General features: G+C 27.0%; 2 protein-coding genes across 4 annotated transcripts; one reads left to right on the forward strand and one right to left on the reverse strand.

The window, feature by feature from the left end:
- Positions 1 to 885: 885 nt before the first annotated feature.
- Positions 886 to 5914, reverse strand: LOC112598861 (N-acetyltransferase ESCO2-like). 2 transcript variants are annotated; one of them, XM_025345507.1, is made up of 10 exons: positions 5769 to 5914; positions 4316 to 4762; positions 3656 to 4053; positions 3360 to 3589; positions 2485 to 2608; positions 2242 to 2427; positions 1849 to 2047; positions 1599 to 1766; positions 1307 to 1514; positions 886 to 1214 (listed from the first exon to the last, which is right to left on the reverse strand). In XM_025345507.1, the coding sequence occupies exons 2-10, from the start codon at positions 4754 to 4756 to the stop codon at positions 1084 to 1086; spliced, it is 2085 nt and encodes a 694-aa protein (XP_025201292.1). In that variant the 5' UTR covers positions 4757 to 4762; positions 5769 to 5914; the 3' UTR covers positions 886 to 1083. The 2 variants fall into 2 exon arrangements, with proteins under 2 accessions (XP_025201292.1, XP_025201291.1); XM_025345506.1 differs by having other exon boundaries at positions 887 to 1214; positions 2485 to 2629.
- A 6218-nt stretch (positions 5915 to 12132) lies between these two features.
- LOC112599093 (M-phase inducer phosphatase-like) lies at positions 12133 to 26284 on the forward strand. Of its 2 annotated transcripts, none has more exons than XM_025345827.1 (11): positions 12133 to 12266; positions 20894 to 21100; positions 21662 to 21692; positions 21769 to 21928; positions 22049 to 22164; positions 22239 to 22374; positions 22438 to 22569; positions 22643 to 22925; positions 24124 to 24292; positions 24351 to 24536; positions 25690 to 26284. In XM_025345827.1, the coding sequence occupies exons 2-11, from the start codon at positions 20944 to 20946 to the stop codon at positions 25964 to 25966; spliced, it is 1647 nt and encodes a 548-aa protein (XP_025201612.1). In that variant the 5' UTR covers positions 12133 to 12266; positions 20894 to 20943; the 3' UTR covers positions 25967 to 26284. The 2 variants fall into 2 exon arrangements, with proteins under 2 accessions (XP_025201612.1, XP_025201611.1); XM_025345826.1 differs by lacking the exon at positions 12133 to 12266 and adding an exon at positions 18505 to 18933.
- The last annotated feature ends 573 nt before the right edge of the window (positions 26285 to 26857 follow it).

Here is a 26857-nt window from a genome sequence, read left to right on the forward strand (position 1 = left end):
TATTCAATTAATTTTTTACTTAAAATCATTGTTGATACATCAAAGTTGCCTAAAAAATTAGGTTCTATCTAATGAAAATTGTTTAAAACAGGAAAAATTCATGTATACCTTCAGAGTTAATGAAATTATTTTTCAGATAAAATGTGTTATAGATATACAGGCTTTGCCTAATCAAAATTAGTATTTTGAATATGAGATAACCAAATATTTGACTTTATCTTTTGAAAAGAATAAAACTTAGTTTCTTTTCTTAATGTCTTTAACTTGTTACCAGTCAACTCACAATAAAATCAAATCAGAGAAATTCACAATCCTTCAATACGACTAAAACCTATGAGGTACCAAACCATTAAATTGTTTTGTTCATTTACTGTAAAATATTACTTATTTAATTTTTTTTATAAATTTTAACTGTTACAATCAGTTTAAATTATAATTGATTTATGGTTCAAGATTTTATTATAACCCACTTGAGTATTCTGCATTATTTAGATTTATTTTTAATTTATTTATTTATTGAGATTAAACAGGCTGAGCCCTTTTGTTAAAATTAAAATACATACACTCATATACATACTCATATATACATTTACACTTAACCATTTTAATAAAAACAAAGAAAAAATAAAATGAATACATACAAATTACTAATGATGTATAACTAGGTACATATAATACCAGACAACCAAGTAAAAATAAATAGCATAATTAACTTTATTTTAATATATTTAAAGAGTATAAATTTGTATATAATTAATAATTATTTATGTTACATATTTGACAAACTTTGTATAAATTTAAAAATATATAAATAACATTTTTATTTTCATGAAAATATAATGATAGAAGCTGAGATAAAAGCTTTTATTTTTTAACTTAATAACTTTCTAGAATGTAAATAACACTTGGTCCAAAAAAATAATAAATGTATAACAATTAACAAAAATAAATTATTTTTTAATACTACATAAATTGACCTTAATGTCTAAAACTAATCAGGACAAAACTCTGACAAAGAATACAATAAAATGTATTATGATGAAAAATGTATATTATATAATGAAGAATAATAAATCACAATAATTACCACCCAGTATAAACTAAAAAATCATTTTTGTTTGTATACTTTTTGATGAATTGTTTACCAGCACGTGTAGGCACTGTAAAGGCTATTTCATCAAGTGTCAATATGTGACCAAATGCATAATTTTTACTAAAAAAAATAATAAAATAATAGGCTAGTTAAAATTCATCTATATACAAAACATTAATTATTATTATATTTTTAATATCAAAAACCTCACCGGAAAAAAGTCTAGTAATTTTTTTGCAATTCCAGTTTTACGGCAATCCCATTTTGTCCAAATACTGTTAACACCTGCTTTCACAGGATATGATTCTACAGATACAACAATCATATCTTCTGTTTCAGTCTCTATATTCTGATAAGCCCGAGATACAAAATCTATTACTAGGCATCCAATCACTTGTTTCTTTTTTATATACAAATAAACCTGAAAATAATAATAATATTTTATAACAATTATAATTTTTAATACAATCATCATTACTATTAATAGGTACGACAGAATAAGTACTTTTTTAGTAGTGGGTAAAACAGAAAGTCCTGTACTGCAGCCAAGTTCTGCATCAACATATGACATCACTTCTAAAGCTTTTGAACATAAAAGTTTAGAATCTGATCCAGATATTACAACTATGCGTTCATCAAAATCTTTAAAAATAACTTTTTCATTTTTTACGGTCTAGAGTACATAAATATAATATATTAATTAATAATTACTAATCAGATATTAGAAATAGAAAAATGTAATTTAACTAGTATACCTTATACTTGAAAATATCCTTGGCTTTATGGTATTTGTCATGTTCTGCTTCATCTTCTAGTTCTCCTCTTGAATAATAAAGACCACATTGTTTGCATAAAAAACCACCAAATTTCTTTTGTCCTGCATAAATCTGATATTGAGTGTTGTCAATATTTTTTCTTGTTTTTCGCACTGTACTTTTTTTTTTTTCACTAGGACTAATAATATTAAAACTCAATTAATAAAAATAAAATATATTATAATTATATTTTTTTTACTTTTAAGTTATATTTCTTCAATTACTAAGGTTATAAGTCTAGATTTGTTGTATAATTAGATTAATGTGAATAATTCATATTATAAAAAAATTATATTATAAATATAGTGATAGACATAATTTATATACAATTACCAAATAATATGACTAGATGAAGGTGTTTCATTATTAAAAATTGGGAACAAGTTTGTTCGTGGAGATTCATTTACATTAACTGAAGTATCAGGAAACTCTTTTATAATTGTATTATTAATATCGATTGAAGTATCAACTGATTCGTCTATAATTGTGTCATTAAAATCAGTTGAAGTATTTGATACACTGAAAAATATGAATAATATAATGAATATTTTATTTTTAACTTTTTTAAACACTTACTCCTTTAGATGAGCAGCTGGTGAAGAATAAGCAGAAAGACATTTTTCTACATCACAATCCTCATAAAAATCATAAGCATTCTTAATTAAAACTGGTTTTAGAATAGAGCTTTGATTTTGGACATCTTTATTTAAAAATTCTGAATCTTAATAAACAATTAATTAAATTTATTAAAACTATAATACATTAAATATTTATTTTTTTTTTCATTACAGTTTACTTGGATTACATTTTTTATAAAAATAAAAATATGGGTTGTGATGTACACAATTTACCAGAATAAGCAATATCTATCAGTAATCCCAACATTGAAAAAAGAATAATTGTAGCTACATACTCGTTTAAAAACATTTATGGTACATTTTTTAGAATCTTATTAAGATTCAACTAATGTGGTGTTAAAATTAATTATTTAGAGAACTGGGAACAAACAGTAAATTATATTTAGTTTATTAGATATCACATATCATTTAAAATTACTGCTGTAACAATATCTGTTTAAACTTACATGTTACTAATTCAAGTAATATATTATAATTATTCTTATAATTTCATCAAGAACTTTACTTGAAAAACAGTTAAAACAATTAGTTGAGATCACCTATCTATCCATTGATTATGGATATAATATTTAAAAATTCTTTTGCAGATTTAAATAAAACATTTTTAATTTAAAGAAAAAATAATAATATTGTATGAAATCATTAATTATATACTAGTGATTATAAAAATAAATATAATATATATTATATAAATATTAAACATACACAAGCCCAGTAATTAAATACAATTTTAGGGTAAACTCTAGTATTACATAAAAATTAATTTAGTGGATCATATTTGACATTATAACTTAATTATAGATTATTTTATACCTTTATAATTTCTTTTTAATGTTGGAGTTGGTAGCAAACTATGTGCAGCTGTTAAATAGCTATCATCTAACAATTCTATTGATTTATTTATATATTGTTCATTTTCACTGATATTGTCATCATTGAATCTTTCTAGAACATTTAAATTAGATTCTTTGACTTCAACTGTAGAACTAATATTATTTTCATCATTCCAATTTATAACTTTAAAGTTAAAACCATTATCTTTTCTAAAAAATTAAAAATATTATTAAAAAAGTAACAACAATTAAAATTGATTTCAAAGAAAACTTTACTTCTTATTTAGTATATCATTATGAACCACTTTAGACTTGAAAAATTTTCTGTTGTCGTGTTGTTCCATAAGAATACGTTTGGGTTTATCTTGATTCATGTATTCTGTCCATACATTTTTTTTTGAAGAAGATTGTTTAGGAGTCTTAGTATTTTTAACTACATTTTTTTTAGTAGAATTGGTTTCCTCTTCTTTTTTAAATGATTTTATATCTTTAGGCTTCTTTTTAAATGGTGGTATAACATCAGGAAACAAATTAATTTTTGTTTTTAGTTCTCGGCTAGTAGATCTAGGTCTTTTTTTACTAGTTGACTTATTATCTTTAAATAAGTTTGCTTTTACTTTAGGATTATAATGTGAACGAGTAACTCGTTCAATACTAAAATTTTTAGGTGATATCTGTAAATAAACATTAATTTTAGGGTATTATTAAACAGTTAATTTACATCTTACACAATAGTTTCTCACTTTATATTTTTGTTGTTTCTTTTTAAAAGTTTAAGTATGATGAGACAATAAAAAAATAGGCACATAGCAAAAATGATTTTTTTTTTTAATTTGTGATTCCAATAGGGTTATATTTAAATTATTTTTTGAGTATTAGTTAAGTAAAAAATATATAAATATTTATTAAATTAGTAACATAATCTAAATTTCTTACTGTTTTATAATCATAAAAACATGAAGCTTTTACTTCAGACTCAGCATTGTTGTTTTTAATTTTATTTAAGCTCAAGCTTTCGTTTGAATGATTTTTGTCTCCTTTGACATTTTTTGAATTCAATGGTGTTGTGGCAGTTTGTTCAATTGTTTGAAGATTTGAAGGTTCAGTTGTGGTAATTGATGATAAACATAAATGCTCATGCTTTGATTTTGAAATAAGGCTTTCAAATTTTTCACTTAAAGTAGGACTTAATTTAGTTGAATTTATATTTGAAGATGTTTCAGAAAAAGCATGCTCAGGATCATAAACCATAGAAGGAGAGATATTTTCATCTGAATTGTTTTCAGAAAATAATCTACGTTTTCGATTTGTTGAAAATGGCGATGGTTCAATTTTATTTAACCGAAGAGACTTACGAGGATTTGTATAAGTAAACATTTTAACCTAAAACAAATTACAATATTAAATATATTCAATAAATAATAATATACACTATAAAAAATATACCTTTAAAATACATTTCCTTCATAAACCTAGTTTAATTGAGAACATTGTAACTTTACCAGATACCCTTATTTTAACTAGGTATTTTTTTGGAAAGGACTCATATATTTTGGTATTTTGAAAATGATGAAGTCAGAATTTGAATGTTCATCAAATTTGAAGCTCTTTTAAGTTAACTGTTTTCATGGTATAACATTAAATAATTATCTTTGGGTTTTCAAAGTCATAATCCAAATATAAAAATGGGTAGTAAAGTAATAATAGGTTTGGGTACACCTTCAATTGTTAAATATTTATGTACCATTAAGAAATAAAGGACAAATTTTAAGTAATAATAGGGAAAACATACTTAATTTAATAGCCTGATTTGACTTTTTGAGAAGTTCTATTTATGATTTTTCTTTATTGTACCTTGTACCTATACCTAATAATTCATAATATCCTATCATACTATCATATAAATTGTATAAACTACTATAAGGATTTGTCTAATGTTAGGTAACTATCTACTGTAATTACTATTTTTTTTTTTATTCTCATAATTAGGCAAGTGAGGTAAAAATTTTTTTTCTTAAAATAGAAAAAGCATAACTTGAAAGAAATGTAAAAAAAGACTATTACTATCAATTCTAATTGTTAAAAAACTTAATAACCTTTCATGTTAACATGAAATTAACAGTAAAGTATATTGATTTGAATGTTAATACATACATAGGTTTCTAACAACAATAATAATATTTAACTTAAAATTTGTGATTGTTATAATGTTTGAAAGATCTCAATTAGTTATCACTCTTTCGTCAAATATTTAATATATATTATGCATTGATACGTCATAATACCTAAACGATTACTTTTGCCTTTGGCTTTTCATAACATTTTTGCAAATGAATAGTATTTAAATATTTAACACTTAAAAGTATGAAATATTGCAACAGGTACTTACGTCGGACCTTAAACCTTATTCAATTCCACTACACTACCAGACTACGTAGTACGTATTACTAATTAATAAGCATTTCAGTAATACACGACAGCCATCAGCTATTCACTATTCAGTTCTACGCGCTACCAAATACTAATCAATCACTGTTAAAAGTAAAAACGTGGAAAATTTTAAATTTAGATTTTGGACGATTTGGTAAATACAGCTGAGTAGTGACAACAAATAACAATAGTGATTTAATATAGGAAGTGATAATAATATTATTTATATTTCAAAGATATTCCAAGTAAATGGATTTGCAATCTAATTCAAAATAAAACGACGTTAATGTCGATATCATATTTTGGCTGTGATGTCCAAGAAACCGAGAATTCGTCACAATATATTATATAATCAAGAATGAATAATAACTTAGACCTTGGTCCAAAAAAATTAAATCATTAAAGCTATTGATCGAATACCAGTGTACATTATGTCTCCTTATTGTATTTTAGTAAAGTAGTAATAATAACACATTAACACCTACTTATGAAGTAGGTATATAAAAAAACACATTTTTTTAATAACAAAATAACACTTTTTTGAGGAGTTCAGTGTAGGCAACTCTGACAACTTGTTGACGGTGAAATAATTTTGTACGCGAATCGAACATTCGAAATTTCGAACTTCCAAACCATAGGGGTCGATCATGATGTACACAAAATACCGTTGTTGATAGTAATCACTCAGTGGCTAAGTAGGTATAACTTTTGGGGAAGAACACCACTCGGCAGTTAATGGTAAACCCATGTACAACTAACATGGGATTTAATACTTATAAGCATTTTAACTGAAACTGGGAGGACTACTTCTAATATGATGATATAGGGAATGTTAGAGAACGAGAAATTCTGAATTTGGCGAGGAGCTAGATACAGACCATCTGTTTACGTGCTCACTTTAACTTGTTAAATGCAGAAAACGGCAATTTATAATGATAAGTTATATCACAGACAAGGTGATATAAATAATTACTTAAAGGTAAAGAAAGGGAATATAAAGCTGAAGATCAACATGAAAAGGAAAATTAGGTGGCTTAATGAATTTATAAAGCTTTGTAAAAAATGCAAAACCCCGTCAAAATTTAAAAGCATAACTTTATTACAGCTATTGTCATAAGATTATATGAATTTCCAATGGGTTGCAGTAAAACGTAGTATATATTGTAATAATTAAATAATAAAAATTTTTTTTCCTTTTTCCAATTCAACTATATGACTAAATATCTATGTAGTATGTACATATATATATATTCCTATTTTTCAACATCAGTGAAATATCATATTTTACTATCAGCGTGTACACCATTTTCCAATTTCATAATCACTACAATAGTACAATGATACTATTGATGAGTACTATGATTGATTAATGGTTAAGTGTGATTAAATGAAAATTATTAATAATTATTAATTACGACCACAAACTTCCACAGTTAGCCGAACATTTTCAATTGCATGTTTCAAGTTATCAACACAAATAAAAACAACTCAGAATTTTAACACTGTCAAATAAATGCTTTTGTACAAAATAATTCGTTTTAAAAAAAACTTGTTTTAAAATCGAACAGATGGCGCTTTTGTATTCGTATTTCTTTTTTTTTTCATTGAACAAAATAACGCTTCAACAAAAATGATTATTAGCGTGTAGATTACATTTTTTTTATTATTATTTTACACAGTCCTATTATTATGCTAAATTAAATTGTGCTATTTTGACATTTTTAAAAAATTTGTTACTTTTATGTTTGCATCTTTATCAGGTCCCAGGATTTCGAATAGTTGATTCGTATTTCCGTTACTATAATATACCTGAACGTTTGATACTATCTTACTTGGTTGCCAGGAGTGGCAATACAACAGCTGGTACGAGGAAGTATATACGTCGGCTTATATCACCGCGCCTGGTTATAATATAAATATTAAATTGTTTGTGAGGATAAGTAACGAACAAGTATACGAGTATAAATACTTTTAATTAAATATACATATTACACATGAAATGTATATTTAATCAATGTAAATACTATGTCTATTGTCTTAAATTAATAAATTATAATTGATATACCGATACATTATACCTAGTATTTGTAACAATGTATACTAACCAATAAATATGTCTTGATAATAAATTGGTTAGTAGCGTAACTTTTAAGTACACTTGCAGTAATGTAAACACGTTATGACTTTTGTATCGGCAAGGTTTTGGGGAAAGTTAGTGGAAAAATCTAACTTATAAACCAAAAAATTAAAATTTTAAAGTATTTATAAGCAAACAAACTATAGATAAAAAGTGGTTTTAAAGTAAAAACACTTACTATAAAAATAATGTCTAAAGAACAATATTTAAGATACGACCACATTAGCGTTTTTAAAATATTTTTTACAAAAAAAAAGTTTTTGTTTCTTATTTAACGAGGTGTTTACCTATGTATTTAGAATAATAAAAAACTCTTATAACTAATAAAGTTATAAGGTTATCAGACACCGGTATTAATACCGAAAATATATTGGACTCTATATATTTAATGGTATGCGTTTTTACTCATAAACCATTTTTTTAATAAGGTTTAGTTTATTTTGCGCATAAACATGTTAACGTCGTTTAATTCTTTTATTTTTACTTCTAATTTCTGTGATGTACTGAGTTTACATGATAATAGAATGATACAATAGTTACAATCGATACGATTTTTTATCACAGCTAATACCTTGATACTATGATATATAGCATTTTATAACTGCATAAACATACGTTTTACTATAATAGGCCTTTGAATTTGGGAGTCTAATATTGTATAAGACCATATTTAAAACTATTTTTTCATATACATTTGTAAACTTTTTTTAAATTTATTTTAAATCATTAAAAATACTTCAAAATGAATTTAGGTTAGAGTTTTTCCACTGATAACTTCCCCCTCCCCATTCAAGTATATATACGTGATACGCCACTATGGTGATATTACCAATCGCTTCATTTTTAAGAAATATTTATTGTTATTAAAAATACTCATGATCATGGTTCATCAAAAAAATATATTAAAATTTAATTAAACATAACAATGTTTTGAAAAAAATAAAATTTTTTTCAATGAAAATCGTTATGCATTCTTGACGCAATTAAATTTGACATCAGCAAATGTATAGAAAGTAAAAAAATATTTATTTAACATTCCTTTTAACAGAACCTGGGCTTATATAAGCTTTTTATTTAAAATAATAATTAAAGTATACAGTATACACAAAACACAAACCCAACACATATATATTTAATAGTTTAGTTTTTTAGTATCTCCACTATGTGAGAAAAAACTAAATAGGCGTGTTGGTACAAACTAACGTATATTATACACTTTCTCGTATCATCTGTTGCATGCGATCACGCCTGACCGGCAAGTAAGTATTTATAGGTAGACGGTAAAATATAATAAATACCCCTTCCCCCGATTATTCTTAATAGTTTCATTTTCAAATATTCAAATATAAATATTTTTATAAAATATGACGGCATTCCAAATTTTGTTTTTTCAAAATTAACTGCCTCTCTTTTTTGTTGTGAAACGTTAATGTTTTAATAACCTCAGTTGTCTTGTTTCTACAATCAGTAAACGTAGGTACGCGACGTACGCGTTTATTTGCATCACTGTTCAGTAACGGTTTAGGTGGACCACCGGCAACGCGTAGGTAAAGAAATACGTTAAAAGAAATTATGTGATAATAATATGATATGATAATATTATTGTTGTGGTATACTCGGCAGCACACTCGCAGATGATAAATTACATAATACAATACACATATTGCATATTGCATATTTATTTGCATATAATGTATACCTTTATGTCTCAGTCCATATCACAATAATAATTATCACATCGTATTAACTATATTTATTATTATATGAAAATTTATAAAAATAATATTTCACACAATATCCTTTTTTTTTTTTTTTTGATGCAAACACAGATCACGCGCTGTAGATCCATTACGACGATACACGAACGATGTGTGTAGTGTGTAATACACATTCGACTGACAATAATTACGAGTATTACCATACCGCGTAAAACAGTTGTCCTAAAATAAAAACTCTTGAGGAAAATCTCCCCGCGCAGATTGCGCACACAATAATTATGTTCGGAAGTACGGAATTACGGAAATTTATCGTTACGGTGAACGTTTTTATTATATTTTGCTACAGACTGCAGTACACGATACCGCCGTTGAGCAATAAATAATCACTAACTACACACCGGCCGGCGATCGAACGCAGTCAACCGGACGGGGTTCTGTCCGTCTTTGTCCGGCTGGTTCGTCTCCGGGTGTTGCATGGTAGTTACGTGTGTATATTATGCATATATATATGTATGTGTGTGTGTGTGTGTTTATAATTTATGTAAAATTTAATTTAATGTTATAGTATAAAATATTAAGAGCAGTGAACAGCTATAGACAAGTTATATAACTGCATGCCTGCATATAGGGCTGCACGCGAACTCGTTTATTCTCTACCCGCTTACACATTCTATACTAGTAAATTGGTATACATTAAATATAGTTACTGCATATTGTAGATAATATTATTTTATAAAGTGTTATATATATATATGTCTTTATTTCACTGAAAATAGATAAACTGATAATTGATACGGATACACCGAAAAATCTGGTTTTTTATTTAAAAAAAAAAAAATGTTTAAAATTTATACTGCAAGATGTTTTTGTTATGGGAAATCAAGTTGACATGGTTGTTATGAAAATAATTATAAGGGACATGTTAAAATTTTACTAACTCTATTGTCTTGAAAACATTATAATATTATTTTTTAATCTGGTCACCCTTAGCCAAATTCACATACAAAGCTATACAAATTACAAATAATGTGGTACTTCTTGATCGGTTACTTTCACAATATAAGCCATTGTTATTTGTTAGGTATATAGGTACATTAAATATGAACAGTTTAGGTATTCCAAGGGAATGTCGGTGGTTTAAATTTTTTTTTATTTGTTATTATTTTCGGTAACGTATATCATTTGTAAAATGTTCAACGGTATTCTTACTTCCTGTCTTGTACCCCTATGCAAAAAGATAGGCATTTAATTTAATTAACAAATTATCAAATCAATGCAAATTGTTTGACACAAAACGAATAAGAAGTTTCTGTGTAAGTGATGAGATGTTAGACGGGAGCATTGGGACTAATTCCTTCCGGCCATATGTCGCAGCTCACCCCAACTCGTACGAGTTCCATTATAGTATTATACATATAGGATTGCACAGTGTTAACGTGTAGTCTGTGCAGAGATCAACATAGTTCACAGTTTCGCACGATTAAAAATCCGATGTAATTGTTTCATACGTGTATATATCTATATATATTTTTAATGTATGTAAAAATTTTATTTTCTTGACACGAATTTACGACTAATGTGTGTACCTAATGATAATTATTTACGAGCGGTGCCCGTTAAATTTACCGATGACTAATCTTTTTGTCATCATATTACACATTATCAGTAAATATGTATATGAATATGTATTAAGTAATATGTATACATATATATAGGTATTATTAATTTATGTATAAGGTATATACCTACTCTATATTACTATAATGTTGGTATACAGAGTGTTGAGTATATTATAATACCTATTCGACTATATTAATTCAAATATTGAAATAATATGTTAGACCTTCATGACGCGCATTCTGTATACGATATTTTAGGTATATCGGTATTATATACTGCAGTATATCCATACAAAATTATGTTTTTATACAATATACTAGAATGTATAATATTTACACAGGTCCGTCTGTATAAAGAATTTGAAAAATGACGGTATATTAACATTAATATATATATATTATGATGCCGCAACTGCAACAATTGTCACACTTACACATAAATACAAATACAATACCATATAAAGATATATATTGTTAATTTAATGTTTAAATATAAGTTAATGCTTAACGCTTAAATGTACATTGCATACATATATATATATCTCGATTATACCTGTATAGATTCATAACGAAGTTAGTACAATGCTATATTCTTAAAAAGAAAATGAATACATCTATAATTGAATTGTACACAATTGTATACGCGCACACACATTATATTTTATAACGATTTGACGACTGGAGGAGAGTACAATAATTATTAATATCGTAATCGTGGAAAAAAAAATGTAAAAAAAACAGTACGAGTTTTTTTTTCTACTATATGGGTACCTAGTTCTCGTTCGTTTTTCGTTTCATTCGTTGCGTGTGTTCGTTCGGTTAATATCAAAATATCACGTACTAAAGATTTCTACACCTTGGTAGTTTTTATACAATCTAAATTGGGCACATATATCGATGAATTTATTGTTGAACGGCTATACACATAAATCAATGGATCAACTACAAGCTTACTCGAATCTGCAGGTACATAGTATAGATAGGTAAGTTATGAGTTATAACTGTAAATCTTATGATCTTATAATAGGACCTATTATATAGGTATAACTTAACTATACAGGTACATAATATTGTTCACTTTATATGCGAACCTATGCGAATTCCAATGCGCTCTTTTATACTTTAAAATAATGCGCATGTACAATACTGCAGTACCTACATGTCAATATTAATAAATTTTAAAATTGTCGTTTTTCAAAATAATAATGAAAGTAATATACGCTTTTAGCGTGAAAAATTCTTATTATCAGAGATATTACATTATTTTGGTCAGCTTATTTCATTCGACCTGTGAATGAATATAATACAAACTATTATAATATCGCTGCAGATTTGAGATTGTTGTCGCTCAATGCACACTCGTCGTTCATCCCTCGTATCGACGCTATGTTTTGTTATAGATTTGAATGGATGCTATTAATTCTCAGAATTTCTTTGTTATGTGCATCATAAGAAGACATCGCGGCATAAAAAGAAATCACCTGTTGCACCTATATAATATTCTGAATACATTTCATTTCGTGGTTTATTATTCAACTTTCAAGAGTTTATATTATATTATATATGCATGCATACCATGTACACAAAGGCTTTTTTATAACAAACTACACAGTTTTATTTAACGTAATTTACTACTTAAATTATTTATATTGAAATGGTATTTATTTTTTTTAATTTTAACCTTTAGATGTTTCTCGATTCCTCTACTGATGATGGGTTATTGAGAATTTTGCGAATTGCAGAGGTATATTTTAACGAACTATAATTATACGCAATTGATTGATTTCCCTGACTTGGTTTCTATATAGTGGTCATGTGTGGCTGTGTTTATATAATATATACTGTTTGTAAGTTACAGGAGGTACTACCAACGTATAAAACGATAATTTTTCCCTATGATTATAATTGGCAGTGTTAAGGTATTTCATTAATCCATAATTAAATAACAAATAAATTAAATGAAAACGAAAGAGTTTCTTTTACAATTTTAAAATGTATAGTGAGCGGTCATAGACCCTATATTCCCTACCCTATTTGGATCCACCCCTATAATAATAAATTGGGGATGATGGTATTATAGAATATATGAGAATAAATTGCAGGTATTATATATATATATAATATTATACAGTACTACTATACATGACGTTTCTTTTATTATAGATCATCGTTGCAGTATAGGTTATTTGTTGTTATATCATTTCGACTACAATGCAATAAAAAAAAATTTCAGAAATAATGTTCTTATTTTAAATGAGTTAAACATCGATACAAACGAAACTAATAAAATGTTTTCATAACTTGTAAATTTATCTTTAACAATCATAAAAATATTAAGACTTTTAATTGATTTTATCAAGTTTCTATTGACAAATATAATTTAATATATCAATGATTAAATAATATTTTATATTTAATTATGCAAAGTACCTATTATAATTTATAAATTATATAATCAATTGTCAATTGCTATATCAGTATATTATTAAATTTACTAGTTAAAATAAACAAAAATATTAAATACTCAGAATGACAAAAAATCGTTTAGAAAACGCATGTTTTCATTTAGGAATAAATATATAAGTATTACTATTTAAATGTAAATAAAGAAAATATTCATATACCTGAATCGGTAAAAACATTGTAAAATAGCTATAACTAAATAATAAAAAAAAATATTTTACATTTTTATATTATCATATCAAGTAGGCTTATTATTAGTATATGATATAATTATATTACCTATTATTTTTTAATACACACGCACTATCGCTCAAGTGAAGTAATAACTTTGTTAAACCGGAAACGTCAAAAAAGACAAACATTACGTGTACAACTGTACAAGCAACATATTATTGTTGTTTATACGACATTCGTGCGTGAACCAATATCTCATCTATGTGTAATAACACGTATGTATAATATACAAACTACCGATATTTTCTTGATATTTATTGTTTATAGTTAGATATTTAGTTTCCATATGTCCTAGTTTATCCTTTACGTAAGTATATATAATATACTTATATGAGCAGGTATTATTTGTTATTAAAATATAAATTTTATAATATAATATTTAATTTGAAATATCATTGTTTGATTATTGTATTTTTTGATAAAATCTTTATCTGCAGAAACCTTGTAATCCCATTTTTTATTGGTGTATAATTATATAATAATATATTAATATAGTTATATAGATTAACCAAAGCGCGTGATACGACCGATGCGCTGTTGCCTAATAACGTATAGGTACGCATACTTGTAAGAGTTGTACAATATATATTTAACTAGTAATAATAATTTAATTCATTTGTTATCAATTAACTTGCAGGACTAAGGATAAAACCTAACCTAAGCACTTATACGCGATAAAATGTACATTTTTAAGAGAAAATCACGTATATGTATATATATTTATATATAAATATATAAGTACTTAAATTTATCATAGAAAAACCTAAGATCACCATCTTCAGTATTTCAACATTCTTTTCATGATCGAAAAAATCACTTTTGAAAAATAACCGTCTGCAGTTCGATTGTTATACGTTGTCCAACGAAATCTCTGTATATTCAATACACAAGTATATAATATATATTATATTTATACATGTGTTAGTGCGATTACCTACGCGCCACGAATCCCACCGCACCCCTTAACATACACATATATTACATGTATATAAATATATATATATACACAAACACATACACACGGTGTGTAGTGTAAAACCCGAACCGGTGCATAGTCGTAAGTCGTGACTACATATAATAATATATTACCTACCGGCTACCCTGGCTACCCTTGTCGTTCGTATATGCGTATAATGTTTGTTATAAGGCGCCCGCGTCGTAGTTCTCGTTCGGTCGCCCCAAATATCTATATGCTCCGATACCGTTCCCATTCACCCTCGAGGCCAAGACGCACCCGATATAATACCTACATATATATCTGTGTGATTTTAAGGTCCATATGTAGTTCGGGGAAATTTTTTTCAAAAAAAAAAAAAAAAACGGTTTCTTTTTGACAACCTCCCCCAAAGCTTGTGATATTTACGCACAAACAGTCGCCTCGCACGCCGTTAAAATGTTTTAGATTGTAGTATAACATATTATATTATAAAAATATCTACTATATATGTATATATACACATATTGTTCGCTAACGTACATCGATCGCGTTCTATATATACCTAAAACACATATATAACATATAATACACAAGACGAGTTTCAAACGATGTACATAAAAATATATCGTCGGCCTTTTTTTCGGGATCTCGACAACGATATAAGTAAAAGTGTATTATTGTCATGTAAAACCTACATATATATCCCGTTTATAAATTATTATACTTTTTTTCTCTCGAAATTCCGATGCGATTTCGTCCCGGTCGTAAAATACGTATTTTGTATATAATTTATATTTTACACTTCTATACACAGTATACACACGCCCACGATCACAATGCTGCACTGCTATTATGTTGCTACAAGACGTATGCAGGTACCGCTCTACAACGTACAACAAGCGTCTTAACGTATTTTTCGTAGCGATGCGTTTGAAAATATTCACAGAAATGCGCATGCGCTTCGCATCATAAATCATAATAATATAGCTGCGTGGATAGCTGCGCTTCCACTGTCTTAGCAAGGTTTAATCTACGAAGAGTATAGTGTTATATTATGAAACAATATACATAGGTACATACTACATACAATGTTAGTGTAGAAGAAGGTAATCAGATGCGAGTCGTGAAACCGTTCGATTAAGCGCGCGTTGGATCGAAAAATGGTCATGAGTAGCCAGAGGAAGTACCTATACAGTACATGATACGTCCGAGACTATACCGTATGTATAGTACATATATATAGTATATATATGTATGTACATAATAAATATTTTGTATACATCAATACATGTATAATATTACTATCGGAACGTCCGGAACGACGTCTCCGTCATGAGTGCTGTTGTCCGTTAAAAATGGAACCACATTTTATAATGTATATTATTATTACGATCGACCCACGCAAAGACGAGTTTTTTTATTAGACGTCGTTTTCCTTTACAATCGTCTACGATTAAACACTGGATAAAAAAAATCATATGAACATATTATATAGCATCATCATATAAATTATTATAATAATAGTTAATAATTAATATTATATTTATATAAATGCGTACAGAATACTTATCGATAAACGATAAACATATTATATCATATAATAACGGTTTCAATCATGGTTTTATGTGATACGTCAATAGGTATTGGGTACCTAATTATGTACATTGTATCATTCACTAAACATAAATTATATTTATTGTTGTTGTTGATATTATTCTTTGTATGAAATTATTGTTATTATAATCGTTTGTACAATCGTCGTAATTGTATTCATTAGTATGTTGCGTAGTAGGTACGAAAGTAATGTCGGTAAAGTTAGCAGGAGTCTTACGAGCATATAGGCCCGTTGCAATTTGAATTTTAAGTATAGGTACCTACATATTTTATTATAATAATATCAATATTATATTTTAAATAATATAGGTCACTAAATGCGTAATTTATGTATTACATATTGATAGCCATATCGAATGTTATCGAATATTAATTATTAATATTTAAAATATATCAGCATGAAAAATCTAAATTGTGTGATATTATAAATTTTAATATATGTATACTATAGATAATTCGGTCATTGATTTCGTACACACTTAGCTGTTTCTTACTCCATTCGTATAATTTTATTATTATTTATGATTTTTTAAGTGTTTTGTGATAAATTTACACAAATAAATTGTACATAATACACCACAGTCCACAATACTAGGCGCTAGATAACTATGCTAAATAGACGGTGGTCGGTGGATTGCAATATAGACTATATACAGTATACACTATACAGAGATCAGATGCGTTTAATCGGTAATATCTTTTATAGAATATATAAGTATTTATACAATGAAGAGTAAATCAGGATAATATTTCGAGCATTAATGTCAGATCTGCGAACATATTTGATGATTTAAACACATCAATTATATAAATCTAAAAATTAGGTCATAATATTATAGTTTATAATCTATATGTAATAGGCTTAAATGCAATATGGAGATTATGAGAAATGATCAAGCAAGTAACGTGGTTAATAATTTTGCGTCAATACACCGGTATGGAAGCGATATATACTTTTAAACGGTTACAATAATATGTAGTATATATAGTTGGATTTCAGTCGACTTTTTAAAACTATTTTTGTCCATAATGTTATAAACATTTCGAACTTTATTTCCAAATTGTTGAAGTTTATTTTTTGAAGCGATATTCTGCATTTAGTGGTCTTATTTGTCTGCACTGCACCTCGCAAATAAAGTCGGTGGCGATTAGGCATTTTTTTTCTAATTCTTGATTTCACTATAAATTTTATCGTCTCGGAGTTGGCTTTAAACGAACACGTTCTCTACTCTCCATAATTTATAATATATTATAGTCTTTAGCAACCGTAATACGCAATATTATCGTCACAAGTCATGCGCACCGCGAATCATGTCTCGGCGTGTACCTATTTTATACGTATAGCCAAAATTTCGGCACCCCCGACGCAAAGATTCGGGCCCGGTTGCTCTACCCCTAAATAAAATATGTGCGGGGCACCCTTTTAAACAACGGCGTGCAGGATATACCGCGGTGGAAGCGAGTAGGTACCTACAACTCGACCGCGACGTCGAAAGGCCATTGGCATTGTAATACGGCCAGCGGTGGCGTGCGGGTGATTTGCGAATAAAAAAATCGTCACATGCCACACGGCGGGTCCTTGTAATAATACGAAGGTATTGTGCGATACTATACCATTACCGCGGTAACGGATTGGCGTGGTCGGGCAGCACGCGCGCTATTGCGAAACGCATAAAATCGTACTGTAATTCATAATAATAATAATAATGACGATGATAATAGCCGAATAGATTCGTGTCCGTCGCAGCTAGGGGTTGTCGAACCGACCGCGGAAAAGCGCGAACCGTGTTGTGTAGTCTTTGTGCACTCTTCCTCCCTGTCACCCGCCAGCCCATCGACGACCGCGACCGTGAGTCCGTGACGACACGACGACATATGGTCGTTCGTCCCCGCCGCCGCCGAAAAGCAACGACCAGGACGCCGTCTGGTGGCGGTGGCCCGTAGCCGATCCCGTCCGTCCGTACTGGTTCACACTGACGATCGTAGGCCCGAGGCGCACCAGCAGCAGCTACCACCACCACCACCGCCACCGCCGTACACCTCAGCCTCCGCCGCCGCAGCCACGTCGCCCGTTAAACTTTTTGAAAAGAAAAAAACCGAAACGGACCGGCCCGAGCGCTGTCGCTGTAATAATATTATTAATATCGTTATATCCTCCGACGGCGGCCGTCCGGTGCCGAGTTCTTTCGTCGTTTTGTCGCCTTTCACAGTGTTTTTCTCGTTTTTCATTTTATCGCGATTTGTTTTCTCGGCTTCCCGCACCACCCGCGAGAAGCGTAAACGACAACGACGACGACGACTGAACTTTCCGACGGTTGGTGTTGTCGCGGACGAAACGATGTGGCGTTCGCCGGTCGTCGGTCTGTGCAACAGCAGTAGTCGCAGTTGACATTTTGTAAACAGTGAGTATATTCGAATGAAAAATAGCATGAAGAGTTCTCGTTAGACGGTCCTGATAGCGGAACTCGAACTGGAAAGGTAGTCCCGATCGTTTCGTTTGTGTCTGAAATGGTTTGTGCAAAATTAAACACGAGCTGAAGTATTATAAAAACCAATTATCTATGTGTAAGTCGCATACCTACAGACACATGCCATCGGTCATCGTCATAGTTTCATGCTTAATGTTTACTCTAATTTTTGATTTTATTTCACTAATTTCTTTTAACCTATCTACATTAATTTATGGTGATAAGTTAGCTTAGATTTTCTTTTTTTCTTTTGTAAAAATTGAATAATTGGCTGATAAGCCTACCTACTTTATGGTATGACATATCTAATCTTATTCATAAGAGTACCTATCTAATTTAAAAAATATCTTTGACATAGCAGTAAAATTGATCTATAATAGCAGCAAACTAGATATAATCAAGAATTATGAACCAGTCAAACAATGTTTGGATCAAATATGTTAATAATTTGCTATTATAAATTTATTCAATCAAATTATTGTAAATTTACAGAGTATATTTTTGAAATTTATAATTGTTTGCTCATGGTTATTATTTTGATTAAGTTAGATATTAAACGTATTTTCAGTAAGTTATTATAAGTAAAGGTTCTACTTAATATGCATACTTAAATTACTGCTATAAATATAATTTTTAGTATTTATGTATTTTATTTTTCTTCAAATTGTTTTTATAAAATAAACATTTAATTGTTTTATTTTTTATAGAGTTAAACATTTTATCATGATTTAATAGTTGAATTATGTCTAAAAATATGCTTGTATTTGTACAATAAGTACAGTTTAAGCTTTAAAATATCCACATTTTTTTTAAAGGTATAAAAAAATATAGTTATTTGAAACAATTGCAATTATGTAAGATATAACTACCTATATTTTGTTTATTATACAAAGTGAATGAGCTATTGATTTTCTTGAAAATTAAGTAGGTATGCTTTATTTTTTTGGTAAGTAAGAATATTCTAAATGTTTTATGCTTTACATTTACTTAACCATTTATTTTTAGCCATTTTTATTTTTAATTAATCACTAATTTTACATTAGTAAGATTAAATTTCACAGTAAGGAATTATATATAGTTGTATCCTGATTATTTGAATATTATGAAGAATAAAAATACAGTTGTCTTATAAATGTTTTGAATTATATACCTACTTCAAAGTCAATTTAAAAACATTTTAAGGGGCAGGAAAAGAGTTATGAATATTTTTTGATTTTTCATTCCACATTTTAACTTGTTAAGAATGTCCAGTAGCTATTAAGAAGCCTCTGCCTTTTTATTTTTTTAAATGGTAGTAGTTGATTTGATATCACTAATCAATCATTTGATAATTAGTATTTACTATGAAAAATATTGAGTTAAGAATATGGCAGTAAATACCTTTATTGGGTATTGGGTAGATGAATAACATTGTCTGCTTTCCAATCTATTATAAAATGGTCGTATAAAACTAATACATTGCTTTAGCTTTACAAAAAAGATTTAGTGTATTAATATCTTTCTGCCTTTCTACTTATACTCAAAATAAACATTTCAATTGAAAAAACTCCCCAAAACCCCTTACATTATTTACAATAAATAATGTATTTTATTAGTGATTATTTAATATCTCACGGAAGCAAACAATTTAAATAATATTTATCATTAGCACAAACCTCAATAAAATTGCCAAAATTATAGTATATGTAAAATTAATTATTTTTTGGAATTGATACGACTTGTAGGTATGTGTTTAATTAAATGTATAAAATTGTAATTAACAGTTTATAGGTAGTAGCCATTAGCTAAATTATATTAATTTCTTTATTAATCTATTTAGTTATTACATATTATAATATATTTGTGTTTCCTTTTAATCATTATAAATAATTAAATTTCTATTTTTTTTTGACAGTTTATACTATCTGCTCAATACATTTAAGTCAGTAAATAACAAGTGATACAATGAGTTCATTCAATGATAGGAAGTCAATTCAAGAGGTGTCATCACCAATGACAAATTTAGCTAATTGTCTTGGAACATCACTGACAGTCAGACGTAGACTAACTTTATCCGAATCCAGTGAAACTCCGAAAAAATGTTATGATAACATACTCCACGGTAAATTTTAAATTTTAAAACTTGTTTTTTTTTTTTATTGTTATTTAATAATTTAAACTGATCAATGTGACAACACCTATTTTTAACCATTTAATATATTTATAATTTGATTGTTTTAAACCTAATTATGTATAGATACAATAAGTATCTATGTTGTAAATAATATTGTGTATACTATAGTACTATACTTGGTACTTTATAACTATTATTAATATAAGTTTCAAAATATTTCAAAAAATTCTATCTATTAAGTAGAATCAATTACTGACTTGAATAAAAATCCATGATTATTATTACTTATATTGATGATAACGTTTATTTACTCGTGTTTCTCTTTCTCTCTTTTTTATTTTGGGTATATATTCTGATTGATATACAAAATATATACATTTATCGCTAATTGTAACTATTTTAATGAATTTAAATTTTTTGATTACTAAGATAGTATGTTAAGAGATATTGACTTAAAAAATAATTTGTGTTAAAATAATTTTATTGTTGCGTATTTTGTTTAATTAAAATTATTTTTTTTTATTTTCAATTGAATAAATGAAACAATAGATCACGATATAAACAGCTCATCAAATACCAGGTAAATACTGCCTTTTATATATGGTTGTACTACATTGAATATTTTCATGACTTACGTATGTATTATTTTATTAAAGATTATTCAAAGGAAGTTCAAAAATTATTAATGATAGTCCTATGAAATGTTTGATGCTTCAAAAAATGATAAATAGTCCAGTTGAGAAGGAAAACACAACTAAATGTGCCGATGTAATAGTTTCTAAAACAATGTTATCACCATCTCAGTCAAGTCCAACAGTAATTTTATTTTATTATAATTATTTAAACTTTTATTCTAACAAGTGTATGAAATAATATTTGAATATAGTCTTACCCAATAAGTAATTAATAATAATTTTGTATACTATTATTTTGTAGTTTTTGATGCACAGTCGTAATACAAGAGGTCGTCACCCGTTGGAAGATCATGATCCAAATTCACAAGACAGTGGTTTTTTTTCCGTGCTCTCTGAAGATTCCAGATCATTAACCAGGTATTTTCCTACAATCAGTAATTTAATTTGAATTTATATTTTCAGTTAATTAATATATTTTACTGTGCTTGTAGATTCGAACCCAAAAATGTAATTGAAAAGAAAAATTCTTCATTGACTGTTTCTCGGTCAGATTCAATTGCTTGTCACAAAGAAATCTCAGAAATAGATGATCCATTTGTAGACAATGTTAATTCTCCAGCAAGATTGGTAAATAATAAATAATAATACATATTTTAACACAGTCATTTAATTATTAACTGATAATTAAAGTCTCAAGATTCACTTCCAACTGAATTCAATGCTTTGATTGATGGAGATATTTTTGCGTTACATTCACCGGTAATAAAACCTATTGTAAGACGAAAAAATTCTAAGTATGCTTCAGAGACACCTCGAAAAATTGTAAGTATTAATTGTATTAATGCATATTATAATATTTTTTTTTCGATTAACAATTGTATATTTTTATAAATAGGATTTAGTTAAAAACGCTGATGTTGTGAAAAAACGTAAATTATTTAATGATTTTGAATGTCCGTCAGAGTCATCAATTGTATCCAAAAGGTTAAAACCTAATGTTGATCTTTCAATGTCATTTAATTCTCCAAAATTAGACACCGGAAATACATCTTTAACTGCTCCTGTATCACATAAAAAAACTACACTCTTTGACTATGGATTTTGCAAAAATAGTGTTTCCAAGCTACAGAGATCATTTTCAACTAATGAAGCGACTATAAAAGCTGCATTTGAGAAAGGTAAGTAATTTATTTAAAATGAAGCAATCCGGTTTTTTTTTTTTTGTTTAACTCAAATAATTACAAAATAAATACATTAACTGAGAAGTTTAAATTTAAATTTGTTAATTTGTTAAATTTTTTTTTGTGATATAATTCGTTACATTCATTTTCTTTAGTTAATTTATATAATTGAAAGTAATGTCTAATTATTTTTTTATTATTTTATTTTGGTTTTTTTAACTTTTATCTTTATTTTAACTGTGCTCTAAAGCAAAATATTTTTTATAAAAATATTAAATAACGGTAGATGTTTAAAATTTTCTTCAAATATTTATTTTATCATTTTTTATACATGATATATTTTTTTAAATATTAACAATGATAATTTTTTTTAAATGTATACTAAATTATGTGAGGATAATTTTTCATTAGTTTGCTCCTTACGGAGATATCAATGCCCTAATTTTTTCTATCTTTAACCCATGCACTATATACTACTCATATCAAATTGGAATTGAACTAAACTAGTTGTATGTAGTAGCTTTAAGATTAGAGTCGATTGACTATTATTTTAGATAATATTTTTGCCCATACATTTTTTTTATAAATCAAGTCATTCTAATATTAATTCTTATAGTACAAGGTTGGTTTTGTTAAATAATAAATGTCTTATCATATAAGTGGGCTAGAAAGGAAAAACAAGTAGTTCGTTGATATCCTCTTAAATTATTATAATACATAGTTTAAAATTTAATGGACTCAAAAAAAAGCAGTTAATAAACATTATCTTAAACTTCCAAAAAGTAAATAAATAGAATCTCTTTTTAAAAACGTTCAAGTTTATCCTCTTAGAATATTAAATAGAAAGTATTTGTGCTTGTGTTAAGTATATTTTTCTAAGATTGGAAAAATAAATTAGTTTATTAATGGCTATTGTTTTCGTGGTATTAAGTAGAATATATGACATATAGCTAGTAAAAAGTATTTTAAAGATAGACTACCAAAATAAACATTTTGAAATTGTAATAACATAAATTTAAATAACATTCTGCTAAATATTATATTAAATCAATAGATACAATAGATATAGAAATAAATAATATAAGCAAGTACTTAAAGTCCGAATCCTGTTTATAAGTATCCTTGTCCTAAATAATTTTATTTGGTTTGTATTATTAAAAATACACTATTATTTTAAAACTTGTTATTTTTGTAGAGGATAATGGATCAAATTTAATTGGTGACTTCAGTCAATCATTTATATTGCCTTTGTTATCATTTGCTCGTCATGCAGATCTCCGTAGCATATCTGCTGATACATTAGCTCATTTATTGGAAGGCTCATTCGACGATTGTATTGACTCCTATCTAATTATAGATTGCCGGTAATTCAAATATTATATTGTTAGTAAAACTGTACCTATTAATTAATCTCATTTGTAGATATCCTTACGAGTATGAAGGTGGTCATATAAGAGGTGCAATTAACATATTTACTAAAGAGCAACTATTCAAAGATTATACCGAAAACAAGTTGGGTAAAAAATCTCATAAAACTGATAAAATTAATGCAAAGAGAAATGTTTTGATATTTCACTGTGAATTTTCATCAGAAAGAGGTCCAAGTCTGTGAGTAATTTAATATATTTTATCATTAATTATACAATTAATAATTATTATAGACTAAAATTATGTAATAATTAAATAGTGTGTGTTTTTATTTATTTTATTTTTTTTTTTTTTTTGAGTTATTCAACTTAATAAGGACTAAGAAATAAGGGCACATATTCAAACTTAAAATGCTACTATAAAATATTCTTTAAATATTAGATGGAATATATTAGGCTTTTTAAGTACATAAAAGTCAGTCTGGACTTGTAAAAATGATTAATTCACTGAAAATTTTTTTTATTGTATCATTACTATTTATAATTTATCTTAAATATTAAAAATAATTGGCTACTAAAACTGAAGTATACATTTAACTAATGTAACATTTGTTATTTTTTTTTTTTTTTTTGTGGCCAGTATGTTGGTGGTTATAAGTCATAAGTCTTAGTAATAACTTATTCAATAATCTTATAAACACTACACAAAAACTCAAATTTTATGTACTTTATCACAGCTAATGGCCCTAGTTATCAAGCTTATGATCAACAAAAAAAAAAAAAAAAAATTGTTTTTAAATTATAAGTTATTTTTTAATTGCAAAAAATATCAACTATAAAAGGCATATAAAATACTTGGATCCTGAATTTTATTTTGGTTTTTTTTGTACTTCTTAAAATGTATTACTCTTATCTAATGTTTTTGAAAAATCAGTATTTTCTGAGTATGTGTAACAAAATAAAATTTTTTTGAATTGTACTGGTGTTTAAAAAATAAATTTAATTTAAAGAAAGGGTGGGGGTAATGGAGTAAAACGTAAAACTAAAAAAAAAAATGTTTTGTTCTATGTACACGACAATATTATTTTAAAAATAAAAAGATTTTAAGATAAATATAATATTTTATCCTTTACTGTAAAAATAAACTATAATAAAATTAAAGGTCATGCATTATACATGTTTTGAGTTACCTTAATAGTTGAACTGTTGAACAAACTGTTTATTGATCATAAAAAATTTAATTTAATGTACTTAACTTATGTAGCACAATTATTATTTTGGTAATAATTATTTTATTATAAACCTTTTAATAAACTATTAAAAGTACTAATTAAATATAATTAAGCTAGTTCACATTTAATATACCTTTAATAACCTGCATTTTTATATTACAGGTCACGATACCTGCGTAATGCAGATCGTCAAAAAAACAGTATGTGCTACCCTTACTTGGACTATCCAGAAATGTACTTGCTCGATGGTGGATATTGTAAGTTTTTCAGTCAACACAGTCACTTGTGTGTACCGTCTAGCTATCGGTCAATGTGTGATCCGGCCCATGCTTCAGATCTAAGAAAGTTTAGGTCCAAATCAAAAACATGGAATTGTCACAATGATGCTATGCCAAGATTGGCTGGGAAAAACACGCTCAAACGATTGGGTTTTAATTAATTGCTTTATGTATTCTTTCATGTAAATAAGTTGATATTTTTTTTTTTTTACTGATTATTTTTTTTTTTGCGTTTTAATTTTAATTTTTTTTTTACCATTTAACCAATTTTTTTCTATTTTAAAACTGATGTGTTAAGTATTAATTTAGATCCCAGTGCAATTTTGTATAACTTTTGTGATGCTATATAATAGTAAAAGCACTGCTAGCTAAGTTTCCAAAAAAGAACATTTAATCGTCAGCTTTAGTGGTTTTAATTATTTTATATAAATAGATAGATCGTTAATATAAAATCAAATGCATATAGTTTATTATGTACGTGTGTTTGTGTGATTTTAATATTTTTGCTAAGTGCAATGTGATTTTTTTATATAACATTAAACAAAAAAAAAAAAAAAAAAAAATAATGTTAGTCAGTGTGTAAACATTTTTTAAAAAAAAAGACTTTTAGTATTAATTTTATTTTTTACAAAGCATTACTACAATAAGTAAGACATAAGTTTATGAAAAATGATTGAATGTGTTCATTTTATTATTTATTTTTCATATCGCTTTGCCAATGTGTTCTAAATTTTTATGTATAATTAGAAAAATGTGTATATACTCGTAGTAAAATTAAGAATTTTGAAAAAATTTATTATTTATTAATTATTTTATTTTTTCATATTTTGTCTAAAATATTAATAGTTATGAGATCATACGTACATTATATTATATTTTAATATATTTATCTATGTCATCGACTGTTAGTTACAATTTTATATTATAATTATTTTTAACAATCTCTTTATCGACTCGTTTAAGATGAGCATAAAAAAAAAAAAAATTGTTTCTAATGCTTTTTTTCTTTACATTTTTAGTAATAATTATTTTTATTTAATATAAATTAATAA

The sequence above is a fragment of the Melanaphis sacchari genome, unplaced genomic scaffold (genome assembly GCF_002803265.2).
Source record: "Melanaphis sacchari strain LSU unplaced genomic scaffold, SCAv2.0 Contig4_pilon_pilon, whole genome shotgun sequence".
In the NCBI taxonomy this organism is placed as follows: Eukaryota; Metazoa; Arthropoda; class Insecta; order Hemiptera; family Aphididae; genus Melanaphis; species Melanaphis sacchari.